Source organism: Micromesistius poutassou (genome assembly GCF_964030765.1).
Source record: "Micromesistius poutassou genome assembly, chromosome: 8".
Classification (NCBI taxonomy): domain Eukaryota; kingdom Metazoa; phylum Chordata; class Actinopteri; order Gadiformes; family Gadidae; genus Micromesistius; species Micromesistius poutassou.
This window is the reverse complement of record NC_140278.1, coordinates 553,890-576,832: the sequence shown is the minus strand read 5'-3', so window position 1 is coordinate 576,832 and position 22,943 is coordinate 553,890. Positions and strand designations below refer to the sequence as shown.

Below are 22,943 nucleotides of genomic sequence, written 5' to 3'. Positions count from 1 at the left end.
TGTCCCATGTAAATACACCCGTAACAAGTAACACGTAAGTAAGTTATTACCGTTTAAATTTAAATTCAAACGGTTTTTAAATGTATACCAACAACATTAATAACGTTTTAGACCAAATAATGTATAATAGATTAAATATAGATCAACCTTTGGGAGTCCAGTTTTATCCGGAAGTGACGTAATGTTTTGTTATTCCAGGAAGAAGACGGGAAAGTACAGAACTGCGTAGACAAATATTCTGGCAGATTTGTTCGGTTTTTCCTCTACATTTAGACATGACAACTTGGTGAGTTCATATTTTGCCTAATGTTGATGTAAAGTGGTTTTTCTAAAGGCTTACTTACCATCAGATGTGATGGTTATTTAATGTAACTAGGTCGTTAGCTAGATGGCTAATCTGGTCGCATCTTTCTGGAGGACAGAGTACATAGAGATAGAGTTACACAGAGTACATATAAATAGAGTTACACAGAGTACATAGAGATAGAGTTACACAGAGTACATATAAATAGAGTTACACAGAGTACATAGAGATAGAGTTACACAGAGTACATATAAATAGAGTTACACAGACTACATAGAAATAGAGTTACACAGAGTACATAGAGATAGAGTTACACAGAGTACATATAAATAGAGTTACACAGACTACATAGAAATATAGTTACACAGAGTACATAGAAATAGAGTTACACAGAGTACATAGAGATAGAGTTACACAGAGTACATAGAAATAGAGTTACAGAGTACATAGAAATAGAGTTACACAGAGTACATAGAAATAGAGTTACACAGAGTACATAGAGATAGAGTTACACAGAGTACATAGAAATAGAGTTACACAGAGTACATAGAGATAGTTACAGAGTACATAGAAATAGAGTTACACAGAGTACATAGAAATAGAGTTACACAGAGTACATAGAAATAGAGTTACACAGAGTACATAGAGACAGAGTAACAGAGTACATAGAGACAGAGTACATAGAGATAGAGTTACACAGAGTAACACAGAGTACATAGAAATAGAGTAACACAGAGTACATAGAGACAGAGTAACATAGAGACAGAGTAACAGAGTACATAGAGACACATACAGAGTCCCGGCCCGTTACGAGGGGGCACCGCTGTCCTCAAGTCAGTGGATTAAGGATTAAGACAACGCATTAGTATTTGTTCATCGTAGTTGTCATCAACGATGTCAGGATGTAAAGATAAACGATGCTCTCTCTTATCAAACAGGCCAGGGCTTCCAACCAGTTAATGCAGCTACAGTAATAGTTAGGGTTAGAATCAACCAATTACCATTAACATTACAACCCGAGGATTTCAATGAAAAACTAACAATAAGAAGACAGGAGCTATGCGTTCATACATGCCCTAAGAGGTGATGTGCATTCATGACGCCTGGGGGCCTAACACAAAGTTAGTAACGTTATGGGAATTAACTTAATACTACTTCTAGTGTCATATTGATACAGTACAAAATGACTTAAAGCTCAAATACTACATTCATTAATAATGTTAGATAATAGATTAACATAGTTTATCTTTTAATTTTAATTTTACCTTTGCAGGGTTTTATTTTGTTCATCCCCTGTGTTTGTTCTCTATGCTTTAACATTATTTGATAAGAAAGTACTTGCCTAAATTATACACTCTGTTCTTTGTAAAACAAATTACGATTTATTCAACAACTACTGAATTAAACCAGCACAATATGCTTGATACAATCAGGATTATTGTGCCGATTTAATTTATTACATCATGTCGATGTGGAAGTTATCCGCATGATATAAGTTAACAGTACTGAATGTAAATCAATTTGCTTTACTGTATTTGTTATTCATTCTTGTTTTAAGCATTATTGAAGAATCAAGGCCTGAACCGAACTATGAAAAAAACGAAAAATTGTTTGCAATAGCATTTGTGGCCTAGCTGCCATTTATATTGCAATATTTAGAGTAGGCATATAAAACATGTTCAATATATATCGATAAGAGACTGGACCACCGAATCTAGCAGCTGGGTTTGTTACACAAACACGGTTCCATATTTATTTACAATATTTGAGTGCTTTTCATTGTTGTATCAACATTGGAGTATCTATCAATGAAGAACACTGGAAGGTCATATTAAATGTTAAACAGAAGTGTTTAAATCCATCATGGTAATTCCTAGTCTTTTTAAGTCATTAAAATTATCAATAGTTATCGATATAACTTATCGATAAGTTATATCGTGATATGTCTCTCAGCCATATCACCCAGGCCTAATTTAGAGAATAATGTGATAAATTGTTGACCTTGGTTTGCGAGGATAGGCTAAATATGTTTATAGGTTTGGATTGTTGTTTTCATGGTAACATTTTATTTTCCTCAGCTGAAGCATTATGTGGCCAGACACTTTATTGACACATGCAAATGAATTTACCCTACTAGCTTCTCCGATAGGGGTTGTTTATTATTGCATAATAATGATAATGTTCTCTGCTTGTGCTCTGTCGTCTTTCTCTGTAGCCACTGCTGATTGTTTCCCAACCCTCTTCAAGAGAGAACATCAACAGAATACAACATGGACATGTCAAACTTTGCCCATGTCATTTTTCAAAATGTGGGTAAGAGCTACCTGCCACATGCTGCGCTGGAGTGTCACTACACCCTCACACAGTTCATCAAACCTCATCAGAAAGACTGGGTCGGCATCTTTAAGGTAAGCACAATTTCTTAGTATTTTTGAAGGAATTTTTGGATTTACTTATGTCAGTTTACATTTATTAGAATCTATTGGCAGCCTATATCCTCTGATAGCCTTTATTAAGGGGAATACACTTTTATAAAAGACCAAACCTCTTACGTAGCTTAGGTCTTGGCAATAAAACAATAAATTATCGTATCGTGATAGACTTTTGAGCAATATCAATATAAAACATGTTCAATATATATCGATAAGAGACTGGACCACCGAATCTAGCAGCTGGGTTTGTTACACAAACACAGTTCCATATTTATTTACAATATTTGAGTGTTTTTCATTGTTGTATCAACATAGTATTTATCAATGAAGAACAGTGGAAGGTCATATTAAGTGTTAAACAGAAGTGTTTAAATCCAGCATGGTAATTCCTAGTCTTTTTAGGTCATTAAATGATCAATAGTTATCGATCAATATGATCAAGTTATATCGTGATATGTCTTTCAGCCATATCGCCCAGGCCTACTGTACCTCCCAGACTTCACCAAATGGTCGATGTATCAAGGACATTATCAGAGCTATGAAGAGTAATGACCTACCTTCTAAATCTCGGCTTGTTACTTTTATCCTCAGAAACCGCTTGACGTGTTTGCATGCAGTTTATGGTGCAAATAAATGGATAGCCCTTACACTTACACTTCAAAATGAGAGTGAGAAAGAGTTGATGCATTCATAAGATTCAAGTGAATTCCATATCTGAGGATTTTGAGTGAAGTGGAATTCAAAAGCTGGGAAAGGGGAGCCAGGTTTTCTGCACCCTTGAATGTCCCAGATGGATCCACTTAAAGGGAGCATGTTGAATCCAACGTGGAGGGGGATGTCATTAATTTTCACCTCCTCTGTAGTGAGCAGGGAGGAGGGCAGCACAGGGCTTTGACTCCTGCTGAAGCCTGCTACTTCACCAGGGAGCTGGAGATCATTTTTTTTCTGGGACTAAATTTGAACAGTTGAAAACTGGTAGGCATAGTCGCTCTGATTGAATTTGTGGCCCACAGAGACCACTGCTCAAGCATTATTCACATTTGATCAGATGGCCAATGTTTTGTTTGACTGCATGATGTTATAGAAGTAGGGAGTTATGAATATAAATCATTACTGCCATTCTAACAATGACTCCATGAGAGGAACTGTTTCAGCACTATAAAGAGGTGAATGGTTGGTTTTTGCTCTAATCCATTAGAGCCAAAAACCAATCAACTAATCTCAAACATACTTTAGCCGTGTAGCTTTATTAGGCAGATTACTAGGTTTTTGGTTTCAATCAATATGTGGCTCTTTGTTGTTTTGAAGACTTAGAAACTATTTCAGAGATGTTATCCAGGCAACATTCAGACTTAAGAATCCAAAAAAATACAGGTCTGGTGTGAAAACCATACAGGTAAAGATGTTTTAGCATTAAAAAGATGGCTTCATTGAAGGTCTTGCCAGGAAAGAAATGTAAGCTTGTATTTAGGATGAAGCATGATGTCAGAACAGGTAGTTGGAGTGGCTTAGCAGAAGACACAAGCATCTTTATAATTAAACTGTCACTGAGCACAACCCCTGTAAATGATTGATCAAAAACCTGCCCGCCCATACATTTTGAGGCCTACCGTCTGACACATAGACAGCATACTATCTGCTGCAATTGTTGCCATGGGCTTTTGTTGACACACTCCTTAATGCACAACTTTCCTGGAATGTTGGTGAAACCGTCTCTTATAATGTGGTGTTAAAGGATCCAGGGATTCAATGGGTTCTGAGGCTATTCATTAAACTGTGCTTGTCTAAATTGTCTGCCTTGTTGGTCTAACTTCATAGCTTGGGCATCTGCTTCCTGCTAAGTTTATGGAATATGAAAGCCCAGCCATTGCCTCAATCAGAAGTTCTCCTACTATGTAGGAACATTGAAGACCTTGTGGCCTGAGCCGTAGTACCTCTCAATTCCTCTCCAGCTCTCTCAGCCACCTTCCCTGCTCTAATGAGTGCAGTGGTAATGGCCTTCAGTAACGATACTGCCTAACTAGGTGCACACTTTAATGGCTTCCTGTTCTTTACTGCTGTAGGCTGGAGCGCCCCTTGGTAACAAGCGGGCGGCTCTGAGCCCAGAGCTGGTATCTCTGGCTCTGAGGAACACAACCAAGTATGAGGAGCATTGTGCCACTCACCAAATAAGGTTAAAGCAAGGAATGATGTCCTTTATGTAGGCCACATCGGCTGCAGATGGTTTTCGAAACAGTGGACCAACATACGTTGTGTGCTAATTTGCATGGTTGATAAAATAATAAAATAAATGGAGAGCTCCGGTTTGGGCATAGAGAGGTTTGTGTGTTTGGAAGTCTGCCTTCAGTGCAGACAGAGAACCAGCCAACACCACGTGAGTGTGATTTAGGTTGACAGTTTTATGGCAGTTGGCTGAAGTTATGGATGTATTTTCTGTGCTTTCCCCCCTCATCAGCCATCAGTTAACAACACATAAAATACATATGATTACATTTTGGTTTTCATTTTGAAGTCGCCTTTGTATAAAATTTTCACCTATTTCCCTTTTCCTGTCTAAAGTGAGTTGTAGCTTCTACTCCTTACTTTGGCTGGTTCTTGACAAGAGACCTGCCATATGCAACATGAACACAGCAAGAAAGGACTAGTTAGAGGGATCCCTTTCTGTCTTTAAGAAATAATTTAACAGCAAACGCGAGCCCGATCCCTAGCAGTCGTTCATTAAACGACACCACGGCTAGTGTCAGTCACGCAGCCTTCTTGAAGGATTATTTTGGATCACTCACTATCCTGTACTGTTAGGTTGCTTGCGTTAAACGGATTCACCTCATCCTCTTTCAGGTCGGTTGGAGCACTGCACGGGACTACTACACCTTCTTGTGGTCCCCTCTCCTGGAGAACTATGTGGAAGGCACCACGGTCAACAGAGTGGTGGTCTTTCAGGGTAAGACCATAGCATAACATCATCTTCTTTGCCACCTTTTGATAATGCATTCGCCAAGATAGTGGTAGGTCTACACAAAGAACGTGGACCCAGTCAAATGTGTCAGACTATTTCTTTTTGGAATAGCAATGCCGAAAATGCCTTTGTTTAAATGATCTATTCACGAATAATTTAATAATCTATAAAATACATGCAAGTAGGGGAAAATATGCAGGATAAGTATTTCCAGGCAGCATGATAAAAAAGTGGACTAGATGCTTGGTTATTATTGTTATGGTGCAGGCTTTGGAGAGCCGTAGAGCAGCAGTGGACCTCTAGGCCTCCCCTAGCGATGTGTGGCTCTGCTGCTTTAACTGGAGCCCTTCCTGTCCAGGATACTATGTGCCAAACGACGACGGGGAGTTCTACCAGTTCTGCTACGTGACCCACAAAGGGGAGATCCGAGGGGCCAGCACGCCCTTCCTGTTCCGCGCCAACAGCCCCTCCGAGGACGAGCTCCTGACCGTGGAGGATGAATGCAACTCTGACATCCTGGTGGTCACCACCAAGGCAGGCTTCCTGGAGGTAGCGGGCCACGTTACGACCCACAGCCGTGTTGGCAACAGAAAGGGTTATGCCCTGGCACGCAATGTGGATAATTGTTTATATCAACATATCAATTCAACAGGGCCCTAGACTATTTGTAAAACACATAAAATTGTTAAGTGTTTTCAGCATGGGGGCCCGTAGCTACAGTAGGGTCTGGTATGACAGCTACAGGATTTTGGGAATAGTTAGTCAAAATGCCTGCCTGTATTCCTACACAGCGCAAGATGGAAGAAGCTCAGCGAGAGAAGGAAGAGCTGTCGGGAAACATGGAGCTTCTGCAGCAGGAGAAGGAGCAGCTGGAGGAGGAGAAGCTGCGCTTACAGAAGCGCTGTGAGCAGGAGGAGGAGGTGCACTCCAAGCTGAGAAGAGAACACCAAGTAAGCACCTCTGTCAAAGTCCATCTTAAACACACACACACACACACCAGACCAATTCAATAGGTAGGTAGATACTTAGATACTTATTTAAACCGTATGCATTTGATGTATGAAATTCGGTGTTGCATATATTTTACTTAAGGTTTGCAACGTACACATCACTGCATTTTTTTAAGTCAAACTTGGTTTGAAGATTTTGTTAATACACATGAAAGCTTCTGTCTTGAATTGTTTGAATTATCTTTACGTTTAAATGTTTAAGGTACATTAGGATTGTTTTAGTTAAAGCTGTCTAAAGGCTTAAGTCTCAGGTTAAGCCATGTAGTCTCTCAGCGCCTCCTAGTGGAAGGTAGAGTAACGGCGTCTTTTAACTCCACACTACTGAGACAGTGCATCACAGTGCTTCACAGTGCATTGAGAAGAAGACTAAATCAAATAGTGACAGCTGTAAATGTGGGTAATGAACGTAGTTATGAATTTGCAGTGTTTTTATTGCAAATCATCAAATGTAACCGCAAATGCAGTCCTTGGGATATTCTACGTGGTGTATGTTCCATAAATCCGTTCTAAAAATACAATTATTACAACTTTGGTGGCTGTTTATTACTACTACTTTGATATTTTTTTAATGTGTTTCCAATAGTTTACATATAAACACACTAGCATAAGGATATCGTCCAGAACTGAAAGTTATATCATGAACAACAGCTTGCCTTTTTGACCTTTTTGAACAGAGGATGTAAACAAACTAGAAGGCTGTACAAAGAGACACTGGTGGTGAGCAGAAGAGTAAGACGTGTGTGCTTTGATGTCCAGGAGCTGCAGAACTCTTCCCAGGCCCTGCAGGAGGAGAGAGAGGAGGTGAAGAGGAGGCTGGAGGAGGCCACAGCCAGGGTCCTGCAGCTGGAGGAGGACCTGATTGGAGTCACCCAGAAGGGTCTGCAGAAGGAGACTGAGCTAGATGGGTAGGTTATGTTGGGCGTCAGATTGAGTTATCTTATTTGTTGTATTGTTGGTGTTGGATTGGTGTTGCTATTGGACAGGAGTGCTTGTTATGAGGGGATGGACTTTGTGTTAACATGATATTGTTTTGTCCTAGCTTGAAAGATAAAGTGAAGAAGCTGACAGTGGAGAAAGAGGTGCTGGAGTCCCATCTGAAGAATGAGAAGGATGAGAAGGAACTCTACAAGGTACCGTGAACATCAAGTGTACAATAATGGACGCAAAATAGTTTAGCCACTCTGTGTTTGTGTGTTCAGGTTTATACCTTACATTAATGACGGTAAATAGAACCTTGAAATGATAGCACAACTACTTGTTGTGCTATGCGTTTTTATGCAAATGATAGTCTGCATTAATTTTCATGCTGGCATTCAATTTCATTCACTTAGTTTTTCTTCCTTTGCGTGGCCTCAGTATTGTACATTCCTGTGTTCATTTAGTCTAAACAGGGCGTCTATTTGTCTGCCTTCTGGTGGATCTGTTGTTGTTGAGGGTTAGGGTTTGTTGTGGCGGGCCGAGGGGCTGGGAGTGGTACACCCTGCTGCCACAGAGAAGGAGCAGACACCTCATTTAACTTGTAACGCATTCGGGCTGCAGCGAGTCGGGTGACTTTATGGGCCTTCCTCAGTCTCTGGTTTGTAATTAAGGTCAACGTTTATGTTAATGGTCTTGGTGCTATTTGTTGCCGACTCGCTGTGGGCCACCGTATGAACTAAGACAAGTAGCCTTAGGTTTGAAACTTGGCCTGTTTCTGTGCGTGCTTCTGTCCGATGTCGACAGATTCACCTGAAGAACCGCGAGCTGGAGAACACGAAGCAGAGCGCGGAGCTGCAGCTGCTGAAGTCGGTGGACGTGAACAAGGAGAACAGCATCGCTCGCTTCAAAGAGGAGGTGGCGCACCTGCAGACCTGCCTCGCCGAGCAGGAGAAGCAGCACGTCCAGCTCCTGGCCACCGCCTGCCCCCCGGTGCGACCCTCACATCCAGCTGGTCTCCATTCAGGCAGAGAGCGCTACGCACATCGCTCTTTTACCTTGTTTCCTACATTGTTAGTTTTGATGATTAGTTCAACTGAGGTTCAATCTCCCATTATTTATGTGACACTAGTTTGTGTTACTGTAATAATATAGATCGTTTTGAAATACGTAGCCCAAAGCAAGGGTTCCAAAAGTGTTTGTCATGCTGTGACCGGAGTGTGTTGACCCAGGTCCCACCAAATACTGTGTTTAGTCAAATGAGCACAGTCTCCTTACCTTGTAAAAAACTAAAAAAGAACCATTGATAGTTTGATATTACCCTAAATATAACAGAACATTGATTGTGGCCATGGCTCACTGTGGGGCCTCCGTCCTTAAGGCGTGCGTCCTCTCCCGTGGCTCACTGTGGGGCCTTAAGGCGTGCGTCCTCTCCCGTGGCTCACTGTGGGGCCTTAAGGCGTGCGTCCTCTCCCGTGGCTCACTGTGGGGCCTTAAGGCGTGCGTCCTCTCCCGTGGCTCACTGTGGGGCCTTAAGGCGTGCGTCCTCTCCCGTGGCTCACTGTGGGGCCTTAAGGCGTGCGTCCTCTCCCGTGGCTCACTGTGGGGCCTTAAGGCGTGCGTCCTCTCCCGTGGCTCACTGTGGGGCCTCCGTCCTTAAGGCGTGCGTCCTCTCCCGTGGCTCACTGTGGGGCCTTAAGGCGTGCGTCCTCTCCCGTGGCTCACTGTGGGGCCTTAAGGCGTGCGTCCTCTCCCGTGGCTCACTGTGGGGCCTTAAGGCGTGCGTCCTCTCCCGTGGCTCACTGTGGGGCCTTAAGGCGTGCGTCCTCTCCCGTGGCTCACTGTGGGGCCTTAAGGCGTGCGTCCTCTCCCGTGGCTCACTGTGGGGCCTTAAGGCGTGCGTCCTCTCCCGTGGCTCACTGTGGGGCCTCCGTCCTTAAGGCGTGCGTCCTCTCCCGTGGCTCACTGTGGGGCCTCCGTCCTTAAGGCGTGCGTCCTCTCCCGTGGCTCACTGTGGGGCCTTAAGGCGTGCGTCCTCTCTCCTAGGGGGACATGAAGGCCCTGAAGGAGCAGCTGAGGCAGAAGGAGGAGCAGCTCCACGCCACGCGGCAGCAGTCGTCCATGCTGGCGGCCGAGCTGCGGGACGCCTCCAGCGCGCGCGACCGCAGCATGTCGGAGCTGTACCGCATGAAGCTGGAGGCGGACGCCCTGCGGCAGGCCAAGGCCGACGCCCTGGCCCAGTGCACGCGCCTGGAGCGCCTGGTGGAGCAGCTGAGGGAGGAGGCCAAGCAGGAGGCGGTGAGTGTCTGTGGGGCGCCGGGCGAGTCACCAGGAGCTCTAAACGTCACACTGCACTGATGCAGCATTACCGTTATTAGTTTAAAACGATTAACAACCCACTGTGAAGGAATGACACAATGAAGCTTTGTCAACCAAAGGTCTTTGGTAGCGTCTGCATTTCCTAATTTCTCGCACAGGGGTGGAGGCCACCACTTTGTGGTGGCCTCTAAATATCTAAAATATTTATTATATATATATATATATATATATATATATATATATTTATATAATATCTAAAATATTTATTTTGCCCCCTATTTTGTGGAGGCACAATCGAGGAAAAGGTGTTGTTTCTTGAACTCCTTTGTCAGCCCTTAAGACGCAGGACTGGCGTCCAGCTACCTGTGTGGTGACGTGTGTGTACGACCAGCGGTGTTGTGACGTGATGATATGTGCGTGTCCTACCGTACCGTTCATCCCCCCCCCGGTGCTGTGTGGCTCCAGGCCCGGGCGGAGGAGGAGGCGGCGGAGGAGCCGGCGGCGGAGCTGCAGAGGGAGGTGGAGGACCTGAAGCTCCGCCTCCACATGGCGGCCGAGCACTACAAGGAGAAGTACAAGGAGTGTCAGCGGCTGCAGAGACAAGTGTCCAAGCTGTCGGAGCAGCAGGGGGTGAGTCCCCGCCACACGCCCAGGCTCCCACAGGTCAAACCATAGCACCAAGTTAGTTACTAATGGTGTGTGTGTGTGTGTGTGTGTGTGTGTGTGTGTGTGTGTGTGTGTGTGTGTGTGTGTGTGTGTGTGTGTGTGTGTAGGAGCAGAGGAAGAGCTCAGCAGCTGCTGAGGCTGCGACCGTCCATGTGTCCGTGAGTCCGGACACCTCTGTTCCAGGTACAGACCCGTCTGACTCTACGGGCCGTAGCGGGGGTGAGTGCGCCGCTAGAGCCTGACCCCCTGCTGTGTCTGTGCAGGGAGCCCCGGCTCAGCCGACCCCATGCTGGAGGCCATCATCCAGGAGAAGCTCAAAGGCATCAGCAGAGAGGCCTCCGACAGGAACGACATGTACAGGAAATGCAAAAAGCTGCTGACTGTAAGAAACTCCTTCATCCTGTTTTATACCCGCAGTACATCAAACAGGTCCTGTAATATCTTTAATGGTGCTGTGGGTGTTCTTCTTAAGTAAGTTGTTCTATACCCAGGCTGTAGTTGGCCTACCAGAAGATACGTTTGTGAAGAGAATTCCAGCTGTTGACGGGCGTTAATGTTCTAGGAGGAGAAGGAGCGGAGCTGCATGTTTGCCGATGAGCTTTCCAAAATGGAGGTGAAACTGAAGGAGCAGGTGAAGACTAACGATAACCTCAAGCTGCAGCTGGCCGCCGAGGAGGACCGCTACAAGGTAACCACTCAGTGCTCAGAGCACAGCAGCAGCAGGCACAACATGCTCCACCAAACGGGGCTCTCTATGGACGGCTGATAAGATGTGTGTGTTTCTCTTTATTGCCGTGTGTGGCCTGGAGGAGGTAGCCTTTGATGCCGGGCCCGGCCCGCTCAGCCCCAGTGCTGCTGTTGTTTATGAGGCGTTCTCTAAGAGGACCTTTTATGACTGTTTATGTCGGGCTCTGCAGACAGGAGGACTTCTGAGGAGTCTTCCCCTTGTTGCCGGGGTGCTGTAACCGGGCTTAACCCGGGCACAGAGACATTCTCAGTGCTAGTCAAGGAATCCAAACAGGATGTTTTGCTTTAAATCTCGCTCTATGTATTAGTCCCTGTGAGAGGCGGACAGCCACTTGACCATGAATGAATGAGTTTAGGTCTGTATAACACGTTGCGGTGTATCTAGACGTTGCTTCGTAACTCATGTTGTATTGTGTTGCAGAGCCAGGTGGCGGAGAAAGGGCGCAAGCTGAAGGACCTGAAGGACGCACTCACGCTCCTGGTGAAGGAGAAGGAGAAGCTGGAGGAGGTGGGGGAGCGCCTTCGTTCTCTCCTTCTGATCAACTGTTTCTGCTCTCAGAGGAGCCCAGGCCGTCTGGTGCTCCCGGTCTGGTCTAGGTTTAACATGTCTCTCTAATTGGAGAAGTCAATGAGATGTGATTTTCCATGACTCTGACCCCGAGTACCGCCTGGAGGGGCGGGGCTCAGAGCGCTGGAACGGACCAATTTGAGGTTTAGAATATAAATGAAATTGGCGCCTGCAACAAATTTCCATAAAACACAAACTCTCATTCCCTTTGAAATGGTTTGTGTGTTGGGTGGTGTGTTGTGTTGAGTGGTGTGTTGGGTGGTGTGGTGTGTTGTGTTGGGTGGTGTGTTGTGTTGAGTGGTGTGTTGTGTTGGGTGGTGTGTTGTGTTGGGTGGTGTGTTGTGTTGTGTTGGGTGGTGTGTTGTGTTGGGTGGTGTGTTGTGTTGAGTGGTGTGTTGTGTTGAGTGGTGTGTTGTGTTGAGTGGTGTGTTGTGTTGAGTGGTGTGGTGTGTTGTGTTGGGTGGTGTGTTGTGTTGTGTTGTGTTGGGTGGTGTGTTGTGTTGGGTGGTGTGTTGTGTTGTGTTGGGTGGTGTGTTGTGTTGGGTGGTGTGTTGTGTTGAGTGGTGTGTTGTGTTGAGTGGTGTGGTGTGGTGTGTTGGGTGGTGTGTTGGGTGGTGTGTTGTGTTGGGTGGTGTGTTGTGTTGAGTGGTGTGTTGTGTTGGGTGGTGTGTTGTGTTGGGTGGTGTGTTGTGTTGGGTGGTGTGTTGTGTTGGGTGGTGTGTTGTGTTGTGTTGGGTGGTGTGTTGTGTTGGGTGGTGTGTTGTGTTGGGTGGTGTGTTGTGTTGGGTGGTGTGTTGTGTTGAGTGGTGTGTTGTGTTGGGTGGTGTGTTGTGTTGGGTGGTGTGTTGTGTTGGGTGGTGTGTTGTGTTGGGTGGTGTGTTGTGTTGGGTGTTGGGTGGTGTGTTGTGTTGAGTGGTGTGTTGTGTTGGGTGGTGTGTTGTGTTGGGTGGTGTGTTGTGTTGGGTGGTGTGTTGTGTTGTGTTGGGTGGTGTGTTGTGTTGGGTGGTGTGTTGTGTTGAGTGGTGTGTTGTGTTGGGTGGTGTGTTGTGTTGTGTTGGGTGGTGTGGTGTGGTGTGTTGGGTGGTGTGTTGTGTTGGGTGGTGTGGTGTGTTGGGTGGTGTGTTGTGTTGGGTGTTGGGTGGTGTGTTGTGTTGAGTGGTGTGTTGTGTTGGGTGGTGTGTTGTGTTGGGTGGTGTGTTGTGTTGGGTGGTGTGTTGTGTTGTGTTGGGTGGTGTGTTGTGTTGTGTTGGGTGGTGTGTTGTGTTGGGTGGTGTGTTGTGTTGTGTTGGGTGGTGTGTTGTGTTGTGTTGGGTGGTGTGTTGTGTTGGGTGGTGTGTTGTGTTGAGTGGTGTGTTGTGTTGGGTTGTGTTGGGTGGTGTGGTGTGTTGGGTGGTGTGTTGTGTTGGGTGGTGTGGTGTGTTGTGTTGGGTGGCCGGGGGGGGGGGGGGGGGGCTCCAAAGGAGCTGTTGTAGGACTTGATGGATCGTCTTGAACACCGAAAGGCTTGGAAAGATAAAGAAGTATCTGCACACATATGGACCACATCACCGTGTCAATTAAGAACTAAAAGTAGATTTTGAACATCAAATCTGGTTGAAATTGTAATAATAATGTTTGTGTTGCCAGGTTGTGAACACGGGCAGCAGCAGGAAGGGGGATCAGGGGGAGGCTGAGAGCATCGAGGCCAGCACCCCCGTGTTCCTGCAGTACCCCATCCCATACGCCCTGGACGCCCCCACCCCCATGCTGGTCGCCCAGAGCTCCACAGAGCTGCACTTCGGGAATCCGTACTCCACCTCAGACCCACAAGGTAGCTGTCCTCCTAACCATCTATAACCACCTATAACCACCTATAACATCTATAACCGTCTATAACATCTATAACATCTATAACCACCTATAACATCTATAACATCTATAACCACCTATAACATCTATAACATCTATAACCACCTATAACATCTATAACCGTCTATAACATCTATAACATCTATAACCACCTATAACATCTATAACATCTATAACCGTCTATAACATCTATAACATCTATAACCACCTATAACATCTATAACCGTCTATAACATCTATAACATCTATAACCACCTATAACATCTATAACCACCTATAACATCTATAACCGTCTATAACATCTATAACATCTATAACCACCTATAACATCTATAACCGTCTATAACATCTATAACATCTATAACCACCTATAACATCTATAACCGTCTATAACATCTATAACATCTATAACCACCTATAACATCTATAACCGTCTATAACATCTATAACATCTATAACCACCTATAACATCTATAACCACCTATAACATCTATAACCGTCTATAACATCTATAACATCTATAACCACCTATAACATCTATAACCGTCTATAACATCTATAACATCTATAACCACCTATAACATCTATAACCGTCTATAACATCTATAACATCTATAACCACCTATAACATCTATAACCGTCTATAACATCTATAACATCTATAACCGTCTATAACATCTATAACATCTATAACCACCTATAACATCTATAACCGTCTATAACATCTATAACATCTATAACCACCTATAACATCTATAACCACCTATAACATCTATAACCGTCTATAACATCTATAACATCTATAACCACCTATAACATCTATAACCGTCTATAACATCTATAACATCTATAACCACCTATAACATCTATAACCGTCTATAACATCTATAACATCTATAACCACCTATAACATCTATAACCGTCTATAACATCTATAACATCTATAACCACCTATAACATCTATAACCACCTATAACATCTATAACCGTCTATAACATCTATAACATCTATAACCACCTATAACATCTATAACCGTCTATAACATCTATAACATCTATAACCACCTATAACATCTATAACCGTCTATAACATCTATAACATCTATAACCACCTATAACATCTATAACCGTCTATAACATCTATAACATCTATAACCACCTATAACATCTATAACCACCTATAACCACCTATAACATCTATAACCGTCTATAACATCTATAACATCTATAACCACCTATAACATCTATAACCGTCTATAACATCTATAACCGTCTATAACATCTATAACATCTATAACCACCTATAACAGCTATAACCGTCTATAACATCTATAACATCTATAACCACCTATAACATCTATAACCGTCTATAACATCTATAACATCTATAACCACCTATAACATCTATAACCACCTATAACATCTATAACCGTCTATAACATCTATAACATCTATAACCACCTATAACATCTATAACCGTCTATAACATCTATAACATCTATAACCGTCTATAACATCTATAACATCTATAACCACCTATAACATCTATAACCGTCTATAACATCTATAACATCTATAACCACCTATAACATCTATAACCGTCTATAACATCTATAACATCTATAACCACCTATAACATCTATAACCACCTATAACATCTATAACCGTCTATAACATCTATAACATCTATAACCACCTATAACATCTATAACCGTCTATAACACCTATAACATCTATAACCGTCTATAACATCTATAACATCTATAACCACCTATAACATCTATAACCGTCTATAACATCTATAACATCTATAACCACCTATAACATCTATAACCACCTATAACCACCTATAACATCTATAACCGTCTATAACATCTATAACATCTATAACCACCTATAACATCTATAACCGTCTATAACATCTATAACATCTATAACCGTCTATAACATCTATAACATCTATAACCACCTATAACATCTATAACCGTCTATAACATCTATAACATCTATAACCACCTATAACATCTATAACCGTCTATAACATCTATAACATCTATAACCACCTATAACATCTATAACCACCTATAACATCTATAACCGTCTATAACATCTATAACATCTATAACCACCTATAACATCTATAACCGTCTATAACATCTATAACATCTATAACCACCTATAACATCTATAACCGTCTATAACATCTATAACATCTATAACCACCTATAACATCTATAACCGTCTATAACATCTATAACATCTATAACCACCTATAACATCTATAACCACCTATAACATCTATACCACCTATAACCACCTATAACCATCTATAACATCTATAACCGTCTATAACCACCTATAACCGTCTATAACCACCTATAACATCTATAACATCTATAACCACCTATAACCATCTATAACATCTATAACCGTCTATAACCGTCTATAACCGTCTATAACCACCTATAACCATCTATAACCGTCTATAACCGTCTATAACCACCTATAACATCTATAACCACCTATAACCACCTATAACCACCTATAACATCTATAACCACCTATAACATCTATAACCACCTATAACCGTCTATAACCACCTATAACCGTCTATAACCACCTATAACCACCTATAACATCTATAACATCTATAACCACCTATAACATCTATAACCACCTATAACCGTCTATAACATCTATAACCACCTATAACATCTATAACCGCCTATAACCGTCTATAACCACCTATAACATCTATAACCACCTATAACCACCTATAACATCTATAACATCTATAACCACCTATAACCACCTATAACCGTCTATAACCGTCTATAACCACCTATAACATCTATAACCACCTATAACCGTCTATAACCACCTATAACCATCTATAACCATCTATAACCACCTATAACCGTCTATAACCGTCTATAACCATCTATAACCGTCTATAACCGTCTATAACCACCTATAACATCTATAACCGTCTATAACATCTATAACCACCTATAACCACCTATAACCGTCTATAACCACCTATAACGTCTATAACCACCTATAACCATCTATAACCGTCTATAACCACCTATAACATCTATAACCGTCTATAACCACCTATAACCACCTATAACCGTCTATAACCACCTATAACCACCTATAACCACCTATAACATCTATAACCATCTATAACCATCTATAACCGTCTATAACCACCTATAACCACCTATAACCATCTATAACCATCTATAACCGTCTATAACCACCTATAACCGTCTATAACCGTCTATAACCACCTATAACATCTATAACCACCTATAACCGTCTATAACCACCTATAACCATCTATAACCATCTATAACCATCTATAACCACCTATAACCGTCTATAACCGTCTATAACCATCTATAACCGTCTATAACCGTCTAACCACCTATAACATCTATAACCGTCTATAACATCTATAACCACCTATAACCACCTATAACCGTCTATAACCACCTATAACGTCTATAACCACCTATAACCATCTATAACCGTCTATAACCACCTATAACATCTATAACCGTCTATAACCACCTATAACCACCTATAACCGTCTATAACCACCTATAACCACCTATAACATCTATAACCAAACCACCTATAACCGTCTATAACCGTCTATAACCACCTATAACCACCTATAACCGTCTATAACCACCTATAACCGTCTATAACCACCTATAACCGTCTATAACCACCTATAACCGTCTATAACCACCTATAACCACCTATAACCGTCTATAACCACCTATAACCGTCTATAACCACCTATAACCGTCTATAACCACCTATAACCGTCTATAACCACCTATAACCGTCTATAACCACCTATAACCACCTATAACCACCTATAACCGTCTATAACCACCTATAACCGTCTATAACCACCTATAACCACCTATAACCACCTATAACCATCTCCCCAAACTCAGTGAAGAGTTGGATTGCGCAGGTCGGAGCCCTTCTGACCCTTATGTATATATTCATATTTCATGTGACCAACACGAGCAGGCGAGTCAGACGAAGACTTCTCCGACGAGCAGCTGCTGCGCCTGCCCCCGGTGGGCCCGCCGTCCTGGGACAGCAACGTGGTGTGTATCCAGCCCAGCCGCAACCACAGCCGGCCCGACGAGCTGGAGCAGCCCAAGGAGCAGCACAACAACAACAACGTGAGTTCTGACACTATATACATATATATATATATATGTATGTATGTATGTATGTGTGTGTATATATGTATTGTATATGTATAAAACGGGGGGCCTAAATCAAGCGATCTGATTGGTTCCCAACCGTTGTATATTGAGCGTATACACACAGCTATGACGCCCGTTCAGTTTACAGAGTTCAGTATCACTCCGCGCCTAACTCTAACTGTTGTTTATTTATATATAAAAGCAATAGCATAATTCACTGAAGCCTAAAAACATGTTGATTGCTGGAGAGGGTGGATATGTTGTAAAGCAATAGGCACACGGTGAGTGAACTCGATAGAAGGCTAAATTGCCGGCGAACCGAGCTACCGTCTCTAGCCTTCTCTCTGAAGGACGCTACAGTGTGTTGCATAGCAACCGCCGTACACTTTGCCGGCAGTCAGGAGGGACTACTTTTTTGTATTCGTTAAAAAAAATGCTTTTCCGACTTTCTAGCTTTTTCAAAATTGAGGGTGTCTATGACTTTCATTTCGCTATACTATCTATATATAGATAGTATAGACTATATATATATATATATATCTGATCTATTGCTTAAATATATATATATATATATATATATATATACACACACACACACACACACACACACACACACACACACACACACACACACACACACATACATACATACATACATACATACATACACATATACATATATATATATATATATATATATATATATATATATACATATATATATACACATACATACATACATATATTTAAGCAATAGATCACGACAGGCTGTGATATACGCTCATTATACCACAGTTAAGGGGCGTTGTCCGTCCCGACGCGCAGCGGAGGGACGGCGTTACGTAAATATGGCGAAATGAAAGTCATAGACACCCTCAATTTTGAAAAAGCTAGAAAGTCGGAAAAGCATTTTTTTTAACGAATACAAAAAAGTAGTCCCTCCTGACTGCCGGCAAAGTGTACGGCGGTTGCTATGCAACACACTGTAGCGTCCTTCAGAGAGAAGGCTAGAGACGGTAGCTCGGTTCGCCGGCAATTTAGCCTTCTATCGAGTTCACTCACCGTGTGCCTATTGCTTTACAACATTTCCACCCTCTCCAGCAATCAACATGTTTTTAGGCTTCAGTGAATTATGCTATCGCTTTTATATATAAATAAACAACAGTTCAAGTTAGGCGCGGAGTGATACTGGACTCTGTAAACTGAACGGGCGTCATAGCTGTGTGTATACGCTCAATATACAACAGTTGGGAACAAATCAGATCGCTTGATTTAAGCCACCCGTTTTATAAATATATATATACCCCAATTACAATGAAGTTGTGTAAAATGTAAATAAAAACTGAATACAATGATTTACAAATTCAACCTATATTCAACTGAATACACTACAAAGATATTTAATGTTCAAACTGATCAACTTTATTGTTTTTTTTGCAAATATTCACTCACTTGGAATTTGATGCCTGCAACACGTTCCAAAAAGACTGGGCCAGGGACACACACACACACACACACACACACACACACACACACACACACACACACACACACACACACACACACACACACACACACACACACACACTGGGCCAGGGGCACGTTACCACACACACACACACACACACACACACACACACACACACACACACACACTGGGCCAGGGGCATGTTACCACACACACACACACACACACACACACACACACACACACACACACACACACACACACACACACACACACACACACACACTGGGCCAGGGGCACGTTACCACACACACACACACACACACACACACACACACACACACACACACACACACACACACACACTGGGCCAGGGGCATGTTACCACACACACACACACACACACACACACACACACACACACACACACACACACACACACACACACACACACACACACACACTGGGCCAGGGGCATGTTACCACACACACACACACACACACACACACACACACACACACACACACACACACACACACACACACACACACACACACACACTGGGCCAGGGGCATGTTACCTGTGTGTATAACATACATATATATAACATATACACACACACACACACACACACACACACACACACACACACACACACACACACACACACACACACACACACTGGGCCAGGGGCATGTTACCTGTGTGTGTGCAGGGACGTCCCTGAAAAAGACGTTGCTTGGATGGCAGCATATGTTGCTCTAGAACCTGTATGTACCTTTCAGCATTACTGGTGCCTTCACAGAGGTGCATGTTCCCCGTGCCATTGGCACTAACACCCCCCCATACCGTCACAGATGCTGACTTTTGAACTTTGTGCTGATAACAATCCGGATGGTCCTTTTCCTCTTTGGCCCGGAGGACACCACGTCCATCATTTCCAAAAAAAAAAGTGAAATGTGGACTGGTCACAGCCCACTTTTCCACTGTGCGTCAGTCCGTCTCAGATGAGCTGGAGCCCGGAGAAGCCGGCGGTGTTTCTGGGTGTTGTTGGTATATGGCTTTCACACAGCGGTGAACCTCGCCCCATCCTTGTGAATGACTGAGCCTTTCGGGGATGCTTCTTTTATACCCAATCGTGACACTGACCTGTTTCCAGTGAACCTGTTCACCTGTGGAATGTTCCAACCAGGTGTTTATTGAGCACTCCTCATCTTTCCCAGTCTTTTGTCGCCCCTGTCCCAGCTTTTTTGGAACATGTTGCAGGCATCAAATTCAAATTGAGTGAATATTTGCAAACAACAACAAAGTTTATCGGTTTGAACATTAAATATCTACATAAAGGCCTCAGCCGCCATGGGCTGGTTTCAACTCCATGTTAAACTCTCTTTACCTTCGCTGTAGCGCACATCGATATAACCCCACCTCCATTTTGACGCCAACTTCAACATATCACTGCTTGCTTGGAGCCCGTTTTGCGGCCCGATGTAGAGACCAGGGATGTTAAAGACGGGCGTGTTTTAGTTTACAGATGAGGACGGCCCGTCGGCTGTACTTCTTTATGTCCAAGCTTATTTCACTGACTTGTGTTCTACTTGTGTAACAACTTGGCGTGAATGTTTGTTTCTGCATACACTGTTATTAAAACAAAATGAAATGCAGCTTAGAATAGATTCTCAATATAAGGGTAATATAACGGTGGTCTGCCACCTTATAATGAAAGTGAAGTTGACTTTGTTGGTTATGGAACAGGTGCTTGGTCATTGATATGTAATGAAACATTGCCTCCCATCATATGGTTTCTGCTCAACAGTTCACAGTAAGTGAGGGCGCTGTGGGCTGTTTTTAAACTGGTTTCTTTGTTGTTCCCAGAGCAACGGTAACGAGCCGCCGGCAGCCAGCGACGCCCAGAGCCCCTTCATGAGCGAGGGCCAGAGCCCCTTCTGCTTTGAGCCCAGGTAACCCCCCCCCACCCCCCCCACGCAGCACAGTGGTGTACACGTCTGTCCTGCTGCTGCCGTTAGTCTGCAGCAGGACAACCAGAGGCCTTTTACTGCTCATCCCTTTTCTATTAAAGTCACAATGTGTCACATGTCAACTAGCTAACAGCTTAAAGTCATCTTGACATATCTGTAGTCAATGCTTTTTAATAGTGATTTAAATTTTATTGATAAAATCACAAATCATTTCCTCAAATCTAAAACGCTGGCCAGCCCCAGACCTCTTTGTTTAAAAGAATGGTCCTGGGGACGGACCAAAGCCACTCACACCAGTGACACCAGTTAGAGTGGACACAACATTCAAACGGTTCCTTTGATTTGTGAAAATCCCTCCATGGCGACCGTAACAGCAGCTCTCCTCCGTCTCCCCCCGTCGTCTGCTTCGTCCGCAGTGTGGACATGAAGCGCTGTCCCCTCTGCGAGGTCATCTTTCCGCCCAACTACGACCAGAGTAAGTTCGAGGAGCACGTGGAGAGCCACTGGAAGGTCTGCCCCATGTGCAGCGAACAGTTCCCGCTCGACTGCGAGCAGAAGATCTTTGAGAACCACGTGCTGACGCACTTTGACGGCAACGTGCTCAACTACGAGTAGACGGTGGTGAAAGCTGCCTGGCCTGTACACTTCCTCCACTCAAACACATCAACTTCTCTTAACGCATGTTCTAGTGTGAAGATCTGCTCTTTAGGACCTTTTGGTATTTTGGTTTTGTCTGCTGTTATTTTTGTTCCAGTTAGGAGGTGGTTTGACATAAAATAAACCCTGAGATTGTATCTGACCTTCACTTATAACCCAGGGCTACTATAGTCGGCAATGAGATGTGCAGATCTAAATAGTTTATTTTTAATGATGCTTCCATCATTTGGGTATGGCTGAATTAAGAGTTAAGACTGTTCTACTCTACTCAAATAACTCTGTTCTTTTTTTATCTGTCGTAGGTCTATTTTTTTTCACTCGATTTTACAAATCAGGAAAAGAGGCAAGACATGTTTACCAAACGTACATTTGAGTCCATCTAACCAAACTCAAACAACCTCTTCAAATAGCAGCCTAGTGGACAATATGCCGGAGCGGAGAAGGAATTGCTTGTGTGATTACATTAACTAATCATTTCATATGGTGAAATCGTATGCTTAGTTTTTTTCATATATATAAACAATGATGTTGTAAAAGCCTTGATTCATGTACACTTGTCTATTGTCTGTGTTGGTCCACTTCGGATGTTTAATTTTATTTCATATTTCAGTTTTTGGGTTCTCCCCGATAACCCAACCAACAAATCCAAAGTAAGTAAAGTCTGGATGATGCCTTGCATCTATTTGGGTCTTTGGTGCATGCCAGGCTTCTGTTATGTCTTTCTGTTCTCTTCTGATTTCCAACGATAACTTATGTATTTGAAAATGTTTGATTTGTTTTTAGCAAGCTCCATGTATTGCTTATTAACGAATAAAGTCTGTTCAAAAGTCATTGAT

General features: G+C 43.1%; 1 protein-coding gene across 1 annotated transcript; it reads left to right on the top strand.

Annotated features, from left to right (window-relative positions):
- Nucleotides 1-198: 198 nt before the first annotated feature.
- On the top strand, nt 199-22,938 carry tax1bp1b (Tax1 (human T-cell leukemia virus type I) binding protein 1b). Its single transcript, XM_084471351.1, has 18 exons — nt 199-286; nt 2,520-2,712; nt 5,575-5,677; nt 6,051-6,241; nt 6,484-6,642; nt 7,459-7,607; nt 7,742-7,832; nt 8,425-8,610; nt 9,664-9,915; nt 10,402-10,566; nt 10,710-10,785; nt 10,866-10,984; nt 11,165-11,290; nt 11,771-11,857; nt 13,544-13,727; nt 17,821-17,978; nt 21,347-21,432; nt 21,867-22,938. Exons 2-18 carry the CDS (start codon nt 2,575-2,577, stop codon nt 22,063-22,065), a joined length of 2,469 nt encoding a protein of 822 aa, XP_084327477.1. The 5' UTR covers nt 199-286; nt 2,520-2,574; the 3' UTR covers nt 22,066-22,938.
- The last annotated feature ends 5 nt before the right edge of the window (nt 22,939-22,943 follow it).

Bases quoted from the DNA above. Each gene is read 5' to 3' on its own strand.
- tax1bp1b (XM_084471351.1), top strand. From the start codon at position 2,575: ATGGACATGTCAAACTTTGCCCATGTCATTTTTCAAAATGTGGGTAAG. The intron at 10,567-10,709 runs GTGAGTCCCCGC...GTGTGTGTGTAG, and splicing joins AGCTGTCGGAGCAGCAGGGG to GAGCAGAGGAAGAGCTCAGC. The intron at 17,979-21,346 runs GTGAGTTCTGAC...TGTTGTTCCCAG, and splicing joins AGCAGCACAACAACAACAAC to AGCAACGGTAACGAGCCGCC.